Raw genomic sequence first — 13,281 nt, 5'->3', positions numbered from 1 at the left:
CTTGCTTCCAAACTTTTGGCCTGTAGTGTGTATGTACAAAAACAAAAAAAAACCTTGAAGTGTGAAATGACTGAACTCCAGACGTTTAAGAAAAATGCTTGCCACTTTATTCCCCCCTAGTGGACAAAAAAGGGTCCAACAATTCAGGGAACAAACACTAAATAAAATACAAAACAGGTGCTCTATAAATGGAAAATATGAAAATACACTTGCCCTTGTGGCTATCAAAAACATGGAGTACCGGTATATACAGTGGAAATGATCCTAAACTACAGACGAGGGATACATTACACAAAGCTCATAACTGGGTTTTCAGTCACTCATTCAAGCATTCAGTCCCATGCACAACAGCATCACCCAATACTCACTCAAACATCCTCCGCCTCATCCTGAACACGCTTCGGTTGGTTAGCGTTAAAGAAAAGCTAAGAAAAACAAAACAAAACAAAACTTTTTTTTACCTGCCTCATTTCGAACTGGACTAAAACTGTAAAGACATTAACAAAGATGTTAATCCACACTTATCAGAGACCAGCTTTGCATTTCTGTGCTTGATAAACACAGCTGTGTCGATAAAGAAATAAAAACTTGATTTGATTTCCAGTCAGCAGTGGAGAGTTAACTTTTCGTCTGAGGCGGCCGGAGAGCGCTGCGACGCGGCCTCCTTCAACTGTCCTTGTCTAACGTCATGGTGGCTAAGGTCACTGTAGTGATGGGCTGGCTGTTGCCGTGGATCTGCATGCGAGCCAGTTTCTTCTGCTCGCACTCGGTCACCAGGTTGTTGAGCTCGGCGGCGCTGTAGCCAATCAGAGTCCTCAGGTCGCACACAAACTTGTAGACAAAGCGCTTTCCCTGCACCTTGCTGATCATGTCTCCGTCATAGTAATATCTACAAGACAGAACCAGAGTGAGAGTCTGTGTGTGTAAAGTCACACAAGGAGAAGTTGCACTTGTTGTAAGTTACTCAGTCTGAAGGCTGTAGGTGTTTACAACCAGGACATCTTGGCTTTCTCTGCTTTGACTTTGGCCATTTCAACTTGTATTGGGATGAAACACTAAGCAGCAGTGGCCCTAAATACGATTAAAAATAATAAACAGGAGACAAACCTGAGGGCTCTGCTGAGTTTCTCGTAGTTCATGGTCGGTTTGTTCTTGCGTTGGCCCCATTTCTGAGCCACAAGCTCAGGCTGGTTGAGTTTGAACTCTCCCTCCTCGCCCACCCAGGAGATGCAGTCTCTCGCGTCCTTGTCCGTCAGCAGCTCCAGCAAGAACTGCCACAGCTGGATCTGACCGTTGTTTCCTGGAGAAGCACCACCAGAGCATTTTACGGTCAGTCTTCTTTAAAACATGACACAGTTGCTTACATATGAACTACTACACACAGACTTCTTCTGAGTTGTAGTCGTAGTAGTGAACTACCTGTGCGGTTGCCAGGTGAACTGCGCTCCTCTCCCCCCGAAATCCGTGGCGCCCGGGGCCCGCGGCTCTGCTTCAGCACCTTGATGGCAGTGGGTGTGCTCACCTGAGCTGGGATGATCTGCACCGCTGGAGACGCAGACAGAGAAGTTAGAGAGAGACACTTTGGGCTGCATCTAAGCATCACTTTCACAATCAACTCATTTTTCAGGTTGTGAAATAGTCCAAAAATAATCTGTTTATGGTAATTTTCAGGAGGCCAAAGTGAATTATTTCTTTGTGTTGCTTGTTTTGTCTCATCAACCATCCAAAATATTGATTTACCCACGTGACTTAATCATGTTGTGTATATTTACTTTAAAATCACTGAAATGATTCATCATTTACCAAACTCAAATATTTAGCTCTAGTTTTGAGTCTGGCCAATGACATTAAAAAGTGCTGTCGACTATGTGGTAATAAATATGCAAGAAGAATTGCGAACCTATATGTGAGCGTTTCTCACACAGTATTACAGCCTTTATTGCCATTGTGTTACAGAATACAATGAAATTAAGAGTATATACATTATTAGTATATTGTATTTCATAATACAACAACAGTAAGGGCTTTCTAAATTTAATGTAACATCCTTGTTCTCTAGGAAACTTACGCTGATCAATAGTGACTGTGGCGTCTCCTCCAGACTGGTCCTGGCTGGCCAGCACATCTGAAATAAATACAAGGGATAAGATTTGTTTTTATCTTTGCTATGGTAGCACAGCTTTGTTTAAAGTGTATATGATTAAAGCAGAAGTGAGTGATCCGGTCGTTTTCGCTAATGCTGCGTTCCAGGCAGGCTTTTGAAATCATAAATTACAGCTTCAAGTCACAACTTACGACTTTGTAGCGTTCCAGGCAACCCACTCGTGTTTTTCCGACCTGTTTTACCAGTGAAAGTCACTATAACGGCCACTCGTAACTTCCGACCCGTGAAATCGTACCAGTACGTCTTTTTGTACAGTCTATGTACCAGATCGAACTGGTACGACTTCACAGGTCGGAAAAAAACGAGTTTCCTTGAACGCACCATAACAGTCCTCGTCCCTACGTCGCCACATTCACGGCGTCCATTGGCTGCACACACAGCCCTGCATGCCGTTCTCTCTCCTCATTGGATAAAAACTGTAGGATACGATAAATGTTTTCTCCTCGGCTCAGAGCAGAGCAGAGTGACTGACAGACCCGTGATTCAGACCAAACACTCTATGTAAGTGATTGCTGTCGGAAGATATAACTATTTAAGACTTATATTAACACAAATATATCACTTACTTCTGCTTTAAGGTTAAAAAGCGCCTTTCTTCTTTTTTTTTTTAAGCTCAAATTTGACTTTCCTTTTTTTTTTCAAATGACCCAAAACACACAGTCATTGGGAGTGTGTTTACTGTTACACACACGCAGCCATGAAACCTACAACAACTCCTTCTGCTTACATTTGCGAAGCAGCTCCAGGTGACTCCAGAGTATTTCTCCGTTGGGCACTTTCTGAAGGAACTCCTCTTGGCTGAAACCGCAAAGCTCTCGACCTGGGATGTGGATGCTGCCTATCTCCATCTCGTCAATGTTGAACTCCTTCATCACCCACACGGCCCAGTGGATCACCTGGTCGGCCGACCACAGGACGGGATCTGAGGGGAGAGAGACGGAAAGACGTTCCTCATATACGAACAACCACATTCATCCGGCCCCATGTTAAAGGTTGTTTTGTTTTTTTAAACGTGTTCCTCACCATACGGGATCCCCAGGCGGACCTGCTCTTTGCGGTAGCCTTCGAGTGCCGCGGCCCAGCGCGTAACCTGCTCTGACGTCTCATCGGAGAGACCGGTCCTCTCCACTGCGATGAGATGACCCTCCTCCACCAGAGTCCCCTCCTCTCCTGCTGCGTCTGGATCAATCACCACTTCTACCGTTTCTACCGGCTTCACTATTTCCAAGATGTTCAGCTTCTCCTCACCTGGACAGAAGGGGAAAGGAATAATAATAATTAAGATTTGGACAGAAACTTCAAGGCATAGTTATATATTTGCTGAAGCTCCATGTGGATAGTTTGGTGGTTTCTGGTGTGGTCAGTACCTGGTTTGGCTATAATCTGCAGGCTGAGCTGCACTGTGCCATCTGTCTTTACTCCCTGATCGAAAAGGCTGTGGTCAGGGTGAAGCTGAGAAGAGAACGCAACAAAAGTCAGAATTCAAGAGTAAGACGACGGTAGGAGACTGTCAGACCTGAATTAGACATGTGCCACTAATACAAGTATAAAATCATAAAGCGATCTCGAAGGGCTCAACATGTGTACCTGAATGTCCTGCAGGCAGATCTCAAACGCATCCAGTGATATTTGGACACGAGGCTCCAAAAGCTTCTTTAAATTGCCAATGGGCTCATTGATGTCGATGTCTTGCTGAATCAAATCAGACGCAGTGATCGTCTGCTCCTCAACTCTGTAGGGGAAAAAAACGTAGGGGGAAGAATTTAAAATATGCAGCAGTTACTGGTATGTTTTATGACGATGCACCTCAAATGACCATGTTACTTACCCTTCCTCCAGACACGCCTGTTTCTCTCGTTCATCGATCTCGATCTCTATCATCTCTTCTGGTTCACTTTTAGACATTCTGGCAGCCAAGCTGTGGGAGAGCATTAAAAGTGAGAGTTAACTATAATCCAGGAAAACTGAGTGTTATCTTTGAATACTGACTTACAAATACAAATAGACAAACACTTTAAATGTGTTCCCAGTGTTTCAGCGAGCTCAGTGTGATAAATGTTTTTGGTTTAATATTCATATTGTTTCTTATCTAATAACTATTATTTACATAATTGTTTTGTTTATTATTATTGCATTATTTCTGTTTGAGAGACATCTCTCACAACACTGAATAATAATTTCATTAAAAAAAAGAGGATAGCTTTAAATTGAAATCCTTATCCTCCATATAATAATCAGATTTATGATGGTTATACTGTATATACATGGCTGTGTGGTTATGTATAATTCATTCTGATAAATGTATAGAACAGAAAAGACATACTGCGGAGCGGACTCAGACTCCATGGACCTACAAGTCACCATACCCTAAATCTTTAACATTTACCCAATATTCAAAAAGAACCATATAAATGTGTAGTCTTGCCATTTTTATCAAGTAACTGTACAGGGCTCCAGACTAGCTTTTTTTTATTATTATTATTACTAAGAGCACAATGGCCCCTCACTTAAAATTTTAGTAGTAGCACAAAATTAAGGGGCGCACACTGTAAATCAACTTCCTTTTCATTCATGATCCTCATATACCTTGGCCTGTCACCTGTAATGACAGATTACAGATTCTTTGAGTGTTGGGAAAAAGAAACAAACAAAAACCCAGCAAATGTATTGGTAGCACCATTTAGTGGCAGTCTGGAGCCCTGCTGTATGAATTTGTATTTGTAAGGCCATGCAACAATAAACTTTTAGTGATAATTTAATAATAAACAGAAAACATAGGATTTGTCTCTGTATTTAAGTTAATGGCAGCAAAATAAAGAGCTCATCCTGTAGATATGACATGACACAGAGCAGTCTGGTGGTGTGTGGCAATAGTGTTATTAGTAATACAGTAGTATAAAGGCCCCTCAGCCTCGACTTCTCATTGGCCATGTGTGGGACAGTTCACTGACTGTTTCCACTGCTAACGTTAGCCAACTCGAGGGCGAGGCTTTGGCGTCTAAAGGCCAACCAGTAGGCCATCATCAGTGCCCCAAGAAAACAGAATAGGCACCAAACACAAATAGAAAACACAGACGAGTGTTGGGAAAAATGTATATGCCCTAAAAATGTATGCACAAGGCTACACGTGTGGCTGCGTTGAAGCTGAACCACAGTAAGCTACGATTTTTTGCACGCGAATGCACCACCGGCGCGCGGAGGCAGCAGCAGCAGCTCGCGACACAACCGTTGGTCTCCGCGTGCTAATTAAAACAACGGTTAAAATATCGCTTAAACTGCGCTGCTCCTCGTAATTAATCTACGTGTTTATTAAAGCACACTTTAACTCTGGACGTAGAAAACTTTTAAAACGGAAATAGAATAAACGGAAACAAAACAGCATAGGGCAAATGGAAAAGGAGCCGGAAATCCTGGCTAAGGTTTTACAGCGCCGTAAGACTTCCGAGAGCAGCCGTGTAAAAAACACGACCCGAGTTTTTTTTAAAAGAGGGAAAAACAACTACCACACAGACCGGCTGAGATGTCGGCGACAGATCGAAACAACAAAAACTGCGACTAAACAGAGAAGTATGGGCTTAAAAAGGAAGAGAGAAAAAAGGAAGAAGCATAGTCTTTGGGTGTATGTGTGTTTGCTGCAGCGTTACTGTTAGCATCTCGGCTAACACTGAAGTGGTGTAACGCTAACTAACTAACTTTGTGAGGCCGTTCCTCATTTCCACATACAAAATAAAGCAACAGAAGCAGCAGTCGTGTAAGTGAGCCACGCTATGGCAGCACAGCTTTGTTTATAGTGTATATAATTAAGGTTAAAAGGCGCCATTTCCCCCCCCTGACGACGTTAAACCAGCAGTCAACAACAGCAGCTAAGTTAGCAACTGAGCTAAAACAGCAAAACAGCGGGAAGAGTCCGAGCACGACAAACACGACTCTTTACCACAAAACCCCCCACAATTTTAATACACTTTCACCACCACAAACCTCACATCTTGGAAAATATCCATACCTGTTAAAAGTTCAGGCCTTCAAAATGTGTTGAATTGTGTTCAACTGTGGCGGATAAGCAGCCAAATTTCACTCACAGTCGAGACGTATCATGCAAGTTATTTGGTGAAGTACACACACCGAGGAGGGCGGAGACTAACCGACAACACTAAAGTTAAAACTAAAAAGAAAGCTAACATCAGGATTAAAGAGCTTTCATCTTTCTGCACGGCTTTGTTTTATCGTGTGTTTGATTTTTGATTAATTTATGTCTACATATGTGTGTGTGTGTCCATCATATTGACTTGGTGTGTTGATAAAGTTACACCAATATAGCTTCTCTTAGGAGTTAGATGATGGCGCACATTGTACAGGTCTCACTCGCCACCTTTCATTAACTAATGTGGCTTTGAAATCATTGATGTAAGTAATATGAAGTGTAACCTATATAACTGTGCCAATAAATAAGCGCTAATTTAGATATCTATAATGGGGATGGGATGGATCCACTAGAGGGCCATGGGGCAAGAATGAGCTGTCTCACTCATCAGAGTCTAGGGTCACACAAACACACACACATTTGACAAGGATTTAACCAACCAGTTTGTCCAGTGTATAGTAAAACTGCATTTTGCACATGTCCCCTGCAGGGTAACATTAGGTAAAAATTCAAGGACCAGTTTAGGGCCCTTTTGTAATTTCTGTAAATGTTTATGTGGCTAAATGAGTTGGTACAGCTATGTGTTTATTGTGGTTAGTCATTTTGTCATTGCAGACTTGTAACAAATGGTCTTTGCTGTTAAATCTTCAGTGCATGTTCTTTATGATGACAAAGCAAACACTACTTGACAATTTTTCAAAAACACATCTCTCACCATCTCTGACTAATTTACTCATTTTTATTTTTATTTTTATGATGTTGCCAGTTTTTGTCCAGTTATCAAATATTATCTGATGGACAATTCAGTACCTGCTCATATGATGTTGTTATTGTGTTACAATATTTATCCTTTAGCACTTGCTTGAATTTTGTGATGAAGTGCAGATCAAGTATTAAAAATAAAGTTGTCTCATATGTGGCTTTTATAACAGGAAATACTGTTATTTGGTTTCAACATGCACCATTTTTATGTTTGTCGTGTATTGCTCTCCGGTAATAATGTTTGTAAAAAACTTTAACCACAATAAAATTATAATTATGTAAATATGTATTGTGAGCAGTTGAAGAAACACACTTTGTATCAAATGAGTATGTAAACTCATTTAAAAGGGAAATGCTAATAGGGAATCTACTTGCAGTGTACCACTCCCGTACTAGTGACAACAGAAAATTAACATAATAATGAAACGTAACCAAGACCAAAGGGGCGTTTTTTTGGTGCAACTTCTTTCACAGAAACAGACTCCTACAAAATTTACACTGGACAAGTTGAAATTTAAATAGTAAACTGTATAATATTAACTTCTACCTTTAAGATGGTAAATTTAAAATATGTAATAATTGGCTGATCATTTTTGAATCGTATCTACACATCAAACAGATGTAACAGCTGCACGCACAGTGTGAAAGAGACTCTTGTTTCGAAAATTACAGTACAGGCGGAAATGACCGATAGTATGGAATGTTTCCGGGTCGCATTCAAAATAAAGGCATAGTTGTAAATTATCTTAAAATGAAGCATTTTAATGAATGGAAGTTTTACAAAATATAAAAGTTGGCCTAATACACTTTTATATCCAACTGAAATATACGTATATTTTGCACAAGCATAGTTTTTCTCAGTACATCTGTCTTGGCATTAGCCTACGTGTGAATATTCTGCTTTTATTCTGAAGGAGTTCCGGCGGGGTGCTAGCCTGGTGGTTGTTGCTGCAGATTGAACCGACACAGGCCAGTCAAGATGGCAGAGTACCTGGCGTCCATTTTTGGGACAGAGAAAGATAAGTAAGTAGATAACCTGTTAACGCTCCCGTTCGTCTGTTTACCCCCCACCAAAGTCCACTTTTCCCGGTGACGGTTCTTATATATATCTGTGGTGTTTACGGTTGCAGCCGGTAACGGCACACTGGTTTAGGAGCTAATGCTAACATGCTAACGTCAGTAAAAAATACCGCGCCGCAGCCGTGAGGCTCCTGCAACGTCCTGCTGCTGAGCAGTTATCACGAGTTAGTTTCAATGAATTAAACTTGAATCGCACAGCTTGTTAAAACGACTTAGAGTAATACAGTAACTATAATGTACATATTAGTTTAGGATTAACCAAAGCTCGCTGCTCCTTGAAGCCCATGCGAGTCTTTGTTCTGGTGGAAATTCACGGGTAAACAGCAGCAGGGCAACCTCGTTGGTGCGAGCTGAAGATCAATCCCTGTGATCGTTTTAGTAAGTGAAAGGTGATCATTGAGAATAGACACAGTGATTAGAGGTATCTTCTCATAACCTAGCATCACGCAACGTGGTTATCCTCGCACTTAAAGTCATTTATTAACGTTATATATCCCAATGTCCGGTCCTACCACCACACGTGTCTTGTCTTAAAATAATTTAAAAATGAATGATCTCACATAAGGTGCATCTCAATAAATTAGAATATCATGGAAAGCTTTATCTATGTCAGTCATTCAATTCAAAAAGTGAAACTAATACATTATATAGATCCATTACACACAGAATGAAACATTTCATGTCTTTATTTATTTAAGTTCCTTTAAATTGTGATGATTATGGCTTACATTTAATGAAACCTAAAATTCAGTATCTCAAAAAATTGGAATATGACAAAAGACCAATTTAAAAAAGCATTTCTAATATGGAAATTTTGGCCTTCTGTAAAGTATGTCCATCTACATGCACTCAGTGCTATTTGAATTAGTGGAGTTGGACTTTTCCATGATATTCTAATTTATTGAGATGCACCTGGATACTTTCTTCAGGTTAATCATCTAAAGCCAATCTCATCTGTATTTCAGTCAGATAAAATATGAACAACTGTATGTTTGACAAACATCTGGTACTAGGTATTTGTCAGTACTTGGTGTGATGCACTCATTTGTGTTTCGTTAGTTGAAAGTTAAAAGTTTAAATCATGGGTAATTTTCACAGATTTAGCTGTTATAATTTAACCTTTTCTTCCATATGTTAATCAGAAGTGTTAATAATTTGTCTGAACTGAAGCATTTGTTTCATTTGATGTCATGAAGCAATTGTTGTGTAATGTCCAGCCCTGGTGGGTAGTTACCTAGGTGTATTCATCAAAACAGGAAAAATCCCTGCAGGGCTGTTGGTAGGCCTGTCAGAGATTAGGGCGTAACAAGGCCTCAGACTTGTTTAGGGTCCAACATTTGCTTTGCAGTTTGTTTGAATTGTAGATCATAGTTTTTGATAAATGTCTCTCTGTCTGGCCCAAGATGTAAGTTTTCATGTCCTCTGCAATGTTCATCTCATCTTCATTTTCTCTTTTCACAGGGTCAACTGCTCTTTTTATTTTAAAATCGGTGCCTGTCGACATGGAGACCGCTGCTCCAGATTACACAATAAGCCAACGTTCAGCCAGGTAACATTATACTCTTTGTTTAAAATCCAAATATTTCATTTCTAATCCTAACAGTAGACACATGTATCTATTCCCAAACATATAAAGGAAAAAGTAGCATCTAGGAAAGGCCTGACCTGCATATTATTCAGGATTATAATTTAAATTGCTTGTGCACAAATACTTTCCTAATTAATCAGTGTTGTTGTTTTTTTTAGAAAGCTTTGTCTCTAAACAGGACCGACATTATACCCTAATACATTTAATGGGGTAGGAGGTTGCTCCTTGTCAGAACTTAGTTACCAATAGTTAAAGAATTGTTACAGTAAGACTTTAATAAGTTGTGTTGGGGCACAAGTTTTTATGTAGAGCTCTCAAACCTAATCATCCAAAAAATGTTCGTTTCTGTGTTTCAGACGATTGCCCTCCTGAACATTTACAGGAACCCTCAGAACAGCGCCCAGTCTGCCGATGGCCTCACCTGTAAGTGTCTGAACCCCTGACATTGATCTGTGACTGTCAGAAATATAATTTTCTCTGATTATAAACCTATGTTTTCACCATCTAGAAGCTTTAAGTAGACAGGGGAGTTGTAAACAGTCTTAACAGTTGTTGATACCACAGATAATAAATGTTCAAAGTTGGACTCACCAAATTCTCTGAGCTGAGATTTAACAATTGGCCTGATCTACTTCTTAAAATGGTCCCTCTTGTTCCTGATTAAGCTTCGTTCATTTACAAAAAACGGTATTACAAAATATTCCACCGTGCGGAGCTCCACATTTTGCTGCTGGAAATAAACTAGACAGGTTTAGCGGTGTCAGTGTACTGGTATATTAGGACTTGAAAAGGTAAGAAAAAAATATTTATAGAACAGCTGTGAGGGAAACCATAAAAGCAGAGCGGCCCTGTGGCAGTGGTTAATGGTTTGATATTGGTGAACTACTGTGTGGATGTTTGAGCTGCTCTGATGAAATATGCCACTAACGCTGTAAAAACTATCTGTGTAAATTCATTGTTCTCTCCTATAACCACCAGGTGCCATCAGTGACATGGAGATGCAGGAGCACTATGACGAGTTTTTTGAGGTAACTCATGTCATTCTGACGATTGTCACTGGTACATATTCTTTAACCTGTTATGAGACCATTAAATACACAGAAGATGCAAAGAAAACACACTATTCATTTTTGTAATTAGTTTGCAGTGTTTCTTCTGGCCAACGCAGATCGGAAAAGGTGATTTAAAATTAAAGCCTCTGGTCTTCTCTCAGTGTTAAGACTGGAAACAAACCTGACTCTGTCCAGCTAGTGTCAGAATCTAATTGCCAGTACCTTTTAAGGCCCATTAATTAAAACATTAAATACTGTAATTCATACAAAAATCCAAACATAAAAACAACTATTTGCAATTTTATGGGTGTTGAGTGCCAGATAATTTTTCCTCCTTCAGCAGTTGCTACAGCAGCATGCTACTGGTCCGTAGCCAGACCTGTTGGAGTCTTTTCTCAGCCAGAAGCTGAATCGGTCAATAATTCCCAGTTCCTACGCTGAAATTCTTATTGTTGCTTTTGGTTTTCTTTGCCGTCCTATCAGGAGGTCTTCACAGAGATGGAAGAAAAATACGGAGAAGTGGAGGAAATGAACGTATGTGACAACCTCGGAGACCACCTAGTAGGAAACGTGTACGTGAAGGTGAGAATCAGAAGTTACCATGACAATCGCACCGCGCTTTGGACTCTGCAGCTCTTCAACTCTTCTTCAACTGCTCTGTTTTTCTCTTGATGGTCGTTGTAGTTCCGCTACGAAGAGGACGCTGAGAAGGCCGTGATCGACCTTAATAATCGGTGGTTTAACGGACAGCCCATCCATGCTGAACTCTCTCCTGTGACAGACTTCAGAGAAGCCTGCTGTCGCCAGTATGAAATGGGGTGAGCGCCGTCTGACAACAACACCAAACGCATGAATGAAATGAAATATTTTTGCACCACAGATGTCGTGTAGTCCTATTTTATTTTAACTTGCCTCTCACTTCACAGGGAATGCACTCGTGGAGGTTTCTGTAACTTCATGCATCTGAAGCCCATCTCACGTGAACTGAGGAGGGAGCTCTACGGACGCCGGAGGAAGAGGTACGAAATCATTCTCTACCTTGAAGTACTTTAAGTCCCAGTCTTGTGTTGTTCAGTTGGTGAATAGCACTCATCATCGCTCCCTCTGCACTTCCACAGCCGCCATAGGTCTCGATCTCGATCGAGAGAGAGGCGGTCTCGCTCTAGAGAAAGAGGAGGAGACAGAGGGGACAGAGGTGACAGAGGTCGAGGAGGAGGAGGCGGCCGTGACCACGAGAGACGCCGCTCCAGAGACAGAGAGCGTTCAGGACGATTCTGAAACACAAGCCATGACTACTTGTCCTTCCTTCCCTGTATCCACCCCAGATCTTTTTTTAAGTTTGTACCCTGCCACACATCTATTCTAGGACTAACTGAAAGGTACCTGCTTTTGAAGCTGTGACAGCATTGATGTACTTGTTTTTTTTTTTTTTCTTGATTTCTGAAAATGACTTTCACCTCATTAAAATTGAAACTTTTTACTTACTGTGACTGACTCGAGTCTTAATTGTGATAACACAGGATAAAATCAAGGAACGACAGCAGTGCTTTGTGATACTTGACCGACCTGCTCCTGTCACCTGCCACTTATTATTAAACCCCACTTGCAGTTTGTTATTCAACGCGTTCAGCACGTTTCACGACATCGAAGCGTCGTGATCCCACTTGTAACACTCTCTACATCTAAATATCAAATACAGAAAACCAGTTCCAGGACTCATCACCTCATCACTACTTAAAACATGTATTTTCATTTAAGCATTAATTATTTACAACAGATGGCATTATCCACATGGATCAAACTTAAAATTCTTAAAAGAAACAAAAGACGGGACAGTGGGTAGAGCAGGCGCTACGTGCTCTCTGCAGCCGGCCCTGGTTCGAATCTGTCGAAGAAAAATCACAAGTCCAGATCCCAAAGTTTGCTGTGGTGAGTTTAATAGTAATCCAGAAAACGGTGAGCCTACTGACAGAGTGGGTCTGTGACAATAGACTGACCCAGAATGAAGGTCAAGGGAACAGATGCAGTTGTAGAAAGAGGGGGGTCACGTGGGAAACAAAGGTATTTGCATCTCAAGGTTCTGATGGCTAGACAGGATTGAGACACAACTGAATTATCAAGAGGCAGCGGAAAAGCAAAATGTACAGAGAAACAAAGACCTAGATGAGAAGGTGTGTTGGGGAAGGTAGCACTGTAATACAAGTGAAAGACTTTGTCTAAGGGACACAAGATCAGTAGGGTAAACCGGTTAGAGACACTCATAGGTGTAGGGTTTTGCTCTCTTCACAACACCGAATTAAGATTTTCTTCCACAAATCCCACATCGGGTGGCCCTTTGCTGTGTCATTCCCCCTCACTCTGCCTCCCCATTTCCTGCCTCCCTCAACTAACCTGCCAATTAAAGGCAAAACCCCCCCAAAATATATAAATAAAAAAATAAATAACCAAATAAAAGACTAGTAGTCAAAATAATCAATCTAAAGACTAAAAAAAA

The 13,281-nt window shown here is 40.9% G+C and overlaps 2 protein-coding genes across 2 annotated transcripts; one reads left to right on the top strand and one right to left on the bottom strand.

Annotated features, from left to right (window-relative positions):
* Positions 1-90: 90 nt before the first annotated feature.
* gabpa (GA binding protein transcription factor subunit alpha) lies at positions 91-6,999 on the bottom strand. Its single transcript, XM_083996796.1, has 10 exons — positions 6,168-6,999; positions 3,993-4,082; positions 3,752-3,896; positions 3,532-3,616; positions 3,188-3,412; positions 2,892-3,086; positions 2,069-2,125; positions 1,420-1,545; positions 1,108-1,300; positions 91-889 (listed from the first exon to the last, which is right to left on the bottom strand). Exons 2-10 carry the CDS (start codon positions 4,067-4,069, stop codon positions 667-669), a joined length of 1,326 nt encoding a protein of 441 aa, XP_083852922.1. The 5' UTR covers positions 4,070-4,082; positions 6,168-6,999; the 3' UTR covers positions 91-666.
* Positions 5,599-12,238, top strand: u2af1 (U2 small nuclear RNA auxiliary factor 1). Its single transcript, XM_083996797.1, has 9 exons — positions 5,599-5,731; positions 7,982-8,090; positions 9,609-9,696; positions 10,092-10,158; positions 10,714-10,763; positions 11,271-11,369; positions 11,472-11,605; positions 11,714-11,806; positions 11,906-12,238. Exons 2-9 carry the CDS (start codon positions 8,047-8,049, stop codon positions 12,063-12,065), a joined length of 735 nt encoding a protein of 244 aa, XP_083852923.1. The 5' UTR covers positions 5,599-5,731; positions 7,982-8,046; the 3' UTR covers positions 12,066-12,238.
* Positions 12,239-13,281: the final 1,043 nt, after the last annotated feature.

This window comes from Trachurus trachurus, assembly GCF_905171665.1.
Source record: "Trachurus trachurus genome assembly, chromosome: 21".
Lineage (NCBI taxonomy): Eukaryota > Metazoa > Chordata > Actinopteri > Carangiformes > Carangidae > Trachurus > Trachurus trachurus.
Note: the sequence above shows the minus strand (reverse complement) of the source record. Positions and strands in the feature narration are given on the sequence as shown.

Excerpts from the sequence above, each read along its gene's own strand:
- gabpa (XM_083996796.1), bottom strand. The coding sequence starts at position 4,069 with ATGTCTAAAAGTGAACCAGAAGAGATGATAGAGATCGAGATCGATGAA. Across the intron at positions 3,413-3,531 it reads GCAGATTATAGCCAAACCAG|GTGAGGAGAAGCTGAACATC; the intron begins GTACTGACCACA and ends CCTTCTGTCCAG. Across the intron at positions 3,087-3,187 it reads CCGCCTGGGGATCCCGTATG|ATCCCGTCCTGTGGTCGGCC; the intron begins GTGAGGAACACG and ends CTCTCCCCTCAG.
- u2af1 (XM_083996797.1), top strand. The coding sequence starts at position 8,047 with ATGGCAGAGTACCTGGCGTCCATTTTTGGGACAGAGAAAGATAA. Across the intron at positions 10,159-10,713 it reads GTCTGCCGATGGCCTCACCT|GTGCCATCAGTGACATGGAG; the intron begins GTAAGTGTCTGA and ends TATAACCACCAG. Across the intron at positions 11,606-11,713 it reads TGTCGCCAGTATGAAATGGG|GGAATGCACTCGTGGAGGTT; the intron begins GTGAGCGCCGTC and ends CTCACTTCACAG.